Genomic DNA, 4,521 nt, shown 5'->3' with positions numbered 1-4,521 from the left:
AAATCGGAGGATCGGTCTATATGGCAGCTATATCGAAATCTGGACCGATCTAGGCTAAACTGACGGGCGATGTCGAAGGACTTAACGCAACTCACTGTCCCAAATTTCATCAAAATCGGGTAATAAATGTGCCATTTATAGTTGCAAGACCCTAAATCGGAGAATCGGTCTATATGACAGCTATATCCAAATCTAGACCGATCTGGTTCAAATTGATAAAAGATGGCGAATGGCTTTACACAACTCACTGTCCCAAATTTCAGCAAAATCGGATAATAAATGTGGCTTTTATGGGCCAAATACCCTAAATCGAAGGATCGGTCTATACGGCAGCTATATCCAAATCGGGACCGATCTGAGCCAAATTGACGAAGGATGTTGTAGGGCCTAACAAAACTCACTGTTCCAAATTTCAGCAAAATCGGATAATAAATGTGGCTTTTATGTGCCTTAGACCTTGAATCGGCGTATCGGTCTATATGGGGGCCATATGAATATATAGTCCTATATAGCCCGATATAGCCCATCTTTGAACTTAACCTGCTTATGGACAAAAAAAAGAAATTGTGCAAAGTTTTAGCTCAATATCGTTATTTTTAAAGAATGTAGCGCGATTTCAACAGACAGATGGACAGACGGACGGACATGTCTAGATCGTCTTATATTTTTACGCTGATCAAGAATATATATACTTTATAGGGTCGGAAATGGAAATTTCGATGTGTTGCAAAGGGAATGATAAAATGAATATACCCCCATCCTTCGGTAGTGGGTATAAAAAGTACTACGTACAACAGGTGGTGCTGTCGGCTCCGCCCGACTTTTGCCTTTCCCTACTGGTTGGGACTGAAGACTGACTAGATTTAGACATAGTTTCTATGAATTGAAAGTTGTAGGTACACTCGGTGGTGTAGGGTATTATAAAGTCGTCCGCGCCCGCCTTGAACCTTTCCTTACTGATTTTTTACTTAAAATAAAATTAACTGCCAACTACGTATTGAGTATATTGTGAAAATGTATGCGCTGTGTACATATTAACATTGTAATAGGATATCTTAGACTGAGGTTTACGTTGCGGTTAAAAATCTTGTCATTCTAGGGCGTTTTTCGTTTTTGTGATACTCTACTAAATGTGGTGCTACATCTGCTAAACGAACGTTTTTCTCACCCATGAAAGTCTCACATGCACAACAAAACCTGATGCTTGGAAAATAATTTAAACAGTGCATTGCAAACATTTCAATTGACAACAACCAACAAATTGTGGATCCAAACTCATTCATTGAAAAAAGGCTACCACCTACACCTTTAATAGCTGCTAATTTTCTGGTCACCATCAGAGAGGTGAAACAATCACCTGTGGCCATCCCATTCCCAATGGCGGATCAATTAAAATCCAAAATCGCTGTGGTCACCGGTGCCAGTTCGGGCATTGGGGCGGCGGTAGTCAAAGATTTATTAAAACTACATTTGGTTGTTATCGGTTTGGCGCGTCGCATTGAACGTGTGGCGGAGCTTAAGCAACAGTTAAGCGCCGAGGAGCAACAACGCCTGCATGTCATGCACTGCGATGTGACCAATGCCGCAAATGTGGCTGAAGTCTTTAAAAAAATCACCCTTAACCATGGTCCGGTGCATGTGCTCGTTAACAATGCCGGTTGTTTGCGTATGGGTCAATTGTGTGACATGCCCGCCGAACAAATTGAAGAAGTGCTGCACACCAATGTAATGGGCCTCATCCATTGTACGCGTCATGCATTTGCAGCCATGAAGGAAGCGGCAGAGGCTGCCAATGCTCAACCCTCTGGTCATGTTATTCTAATCAATAGCATTTTGGGGCACAAAGTGCCAGTGATACCGGGTCATGTGCCCTCGTTGAACATTTATCCAGCAACCAAGTATGCGGTGACGGCAATTAATGAAATATATCGTCAGGAATTTCGAGCTTTGGGAACACGCATTAAAGTAGCGGTAAGAGATTTTGTTATCAGCCTAGAAGGCTTTTCCCCTGAAATTACAGCTGAAAAAAAAAACTGGACAATACCGGAGAATATCGAAATGCGACCACCAGTGGGGTTACATGTGTCCTGCCTTGTCTGAGGAACTGGCAATTTTTATACCCTCCACAATAGGATGGGGGTATACAAATTTCGTCATTCTATTTGTAACTCCTCGAAATATTCGTCTAAGACCACAAAAAATATATATATTCTTGATCGGCATGACATTTTAAATCGAACCAGCCATGTCCGTCCGTATAAACCGATAAACCTGCCATATAAACCAATCTGGGGTCTTGACTTCTTGAGCCACTAGGGGGCGCAATTACTATCCGATATGGCTAAAATTTTGCAAGAGGTGTTTTGTTATGACTCTAAACAACTGTGCTAAGAATGGTTCAAATCGGTCCATAACCTGATATAGCTGTCATATAAACCGATCTGGGGTCTTGATTTCTTGAGCCTCTAGAGAACCCAATTATTATCCGATTTGGCTGAAATTTTGCATGAAGTGTTTAGTTGTAACTTTAAACAACTGTGCTAAGAATAGTTCAAATCGGTTCATAACCTGGTATAGCTGCCATATAAACCGATCTGGGGTCTTGACTTCTTGAGCCGCTGGAGGGAGCAATTCCTATCCAATTTGGCTGAAATAATGCAGGACGTGTTTTGTTATCACTTCCAGCAACTGTGCTAAAAATGGCTCAAATCGGTCTATAACATGATATAGCTGCCACATAAACCGATCTGGGGTCCTGACTTCTTGAGCCGCTAGAGGGCGCAATTATTATCCGATTTAGCTGAAATATTGCATGATGTGTTTTATTATGACTTCCAACAACTGTGCTGAATATGGTTCAAATCGGCCTATAACCTGATATAGCTGTCATATAAACCGATCTTGGGTCTTGACTTCTTGAGCCACTAGAGGACCCAATTATTATCCGATTTGGCTGAAATGTTGCATGACGTGTTTTGTTATGACTTTCAACAACTGTGCTAAGAATAATTCAAATCGGTTTATAACCTGATATTGCTGCCATATAAACCGATTTTGGGTCTTGACTTCTTGAGCCTCTAGAGTGCGCAATTCTCTTCCGATTTGACTGAAATTTTGCACATAGTGTTTTGATATGACTTCCAACAACTGTGTTAAGAATAGTTCAAATCGGTCCATAACCTGATATAGCTGCCATATAAACCGATCTGGGGTCTTGACTTCTTGAGCCTCCAGCCATTGTTATCCGATTTAGCTGAAATTTTTACAAACGGCTTCTCTCATGACCTTTAGCATATGTGTCGAAAATGGCATGAATCGGTTTATAGCCTAATGCAGCTCCCCTATAAACCGATTTACCTATTTTACTTCTTCGGCACCTAAAGTGCGCAATTCTTACTAGATTTGGCTAAAATTTTACACAATGACTTCTACTATGGTCTCCAATATTCAGTTCAATTATGGTCCGAAATTAACCATAACTTGATATTGTTCCAATAACATAGCAATTCTTTTCTTTTATCCTTTGTTTGCCTAAAAAGAGATACGGTGGCAAGAGCTCGAGAAATGCGATCCATGGTGGAGGGTATATAAGATTCGTCCCGGCCGAACTTAGCACGTCTTTACTTGTTTTTCGTCAAGACTCATTTAACAATCTCTCCTTTGGGTGTTGCATTCGCTTGGTCATTGAGCTCTACTTGAAAAACAATGAAACAGAAATTTACCTTTCACATTTTTCATCATAATTTTGAAAAAAATTCTAATTATTTTTATATATCTCCGTTGTTTTTCCATTGCAGAGCATTAGTCCTGGGCTGGTGGATACCGAATTAATAACCGAAGAACAAAAAAAGATTTGCCATGGCATTATACTGCAGCCGGAGGATGTTTCCCGAGCTGTGATGTTCGCCTTGACTTCACCACCCCATGTTTCGATCTACGAATTAACTATAAAGCCTGCTGGTGATATGATTTAACAAAATGTATATGTTTTCTAAATAAAGATGTAGCGGGCGTGTTTTAATTTCGCTCCTCAGAGAAAAATATCCGTATCCCGGATTAGGTACTACCTATTATGAAAAGTTGTGAAACCAGTTTTGAGTAGTGTCAGAATGGTCAACAAAGACCCAACAACTGCGGTGGTGGCGTCAGACCTTAGCATGTTGTTATCCCCTCCTATAGGTGTGAGTTGCCTTGGCAGAGCAGAAAACAAGGTGTTCAACAAGTCAAATCGGGAGATAGGTTTAAATGAGAGCTATGTCATGTGTCTGACCGATTTGGAACATACTTGGCTCAGTTGTTGGAAGTTATAACAGAACACATGTGCAAAACTTCAGCCAAATCGGAAAAAAATTGTGGCTTTCAGGGACTCAAGAAATTAAATCGGGAGATCAGTTTATATGGTAGCTATATCAGGTTATAGACCGAGTCAGACCGTATTTTACAATAATAAGTTGTTGAAAGTCATAATGGAATACCTCATGCAAAATGTCAGCCAAATCTGGTGAAAATTTAGGCTTCCAG

At 40.5% G+C, this 4,521-nt stretch overlaps 1 protein-coding gene across 1 annotated transcript; it reads left to right on the top strand.

The window, feature by feature from the left end:
• Positions 1–1,188: 1,188 nt before the first annotated feature.
• Positions 1,189–4,043, top strand: LOC106092704 (farnesol dehydrogenase). Its single transcript, XM_013259615.2, has 2 exons — positions 1,189–1,971; positions 3,798–4,043. The coding sequence occupies exons 1-2, from the start codon at positions 1,378–1,380 to the stop codon at positions 3,972–3,974; spliced, it is 771 nt and encodes a 256-aa protein (XP_013115069.2). The 5' UTR covers positions 1,189–1,377; the 3' UTR covers positions 3,975–4,043.
• Positions 4,044–4,521: the final 478 nt, after the last annotated feature.

The sequence above is a fragment of the Stomoxys calcitrans genome, chromosome 4 (assembly GCF_963082655.1).
Source record: "Stomoxys calcitrans chromosome 4, idStoCalc2.1, whole genome shotgun sequence".
NCBI classification, from domain to species: Eukaryota; Metazoa; Arthropoda; class Insecta; order Diptera; family Muscidae; genus Stomoxys; species Stomoxys calcitrans.
Note: the sequence above shows the minus strand (reverse complement) of the source record. Positions and strands in the feature narration are given on the sequence as shown.

Bases quoted from the DNA above. Each gene is read 5' to 3' on its own strand.
- LOC106092704 (XM_013259615.2), top strand. From the start codon at position 1,378: ATGGCGGATCAATTAAAATCCAAAATCGCTGTGGTCACCGGTGCCAGT. The intron at 1,972-3,797 runs GTAAGAGATTTT...TTTCCATTGCAG, and splicing joins GAACACGCATTAAAGTAGCG to AGCATTAGTCCTGGGCTGGT.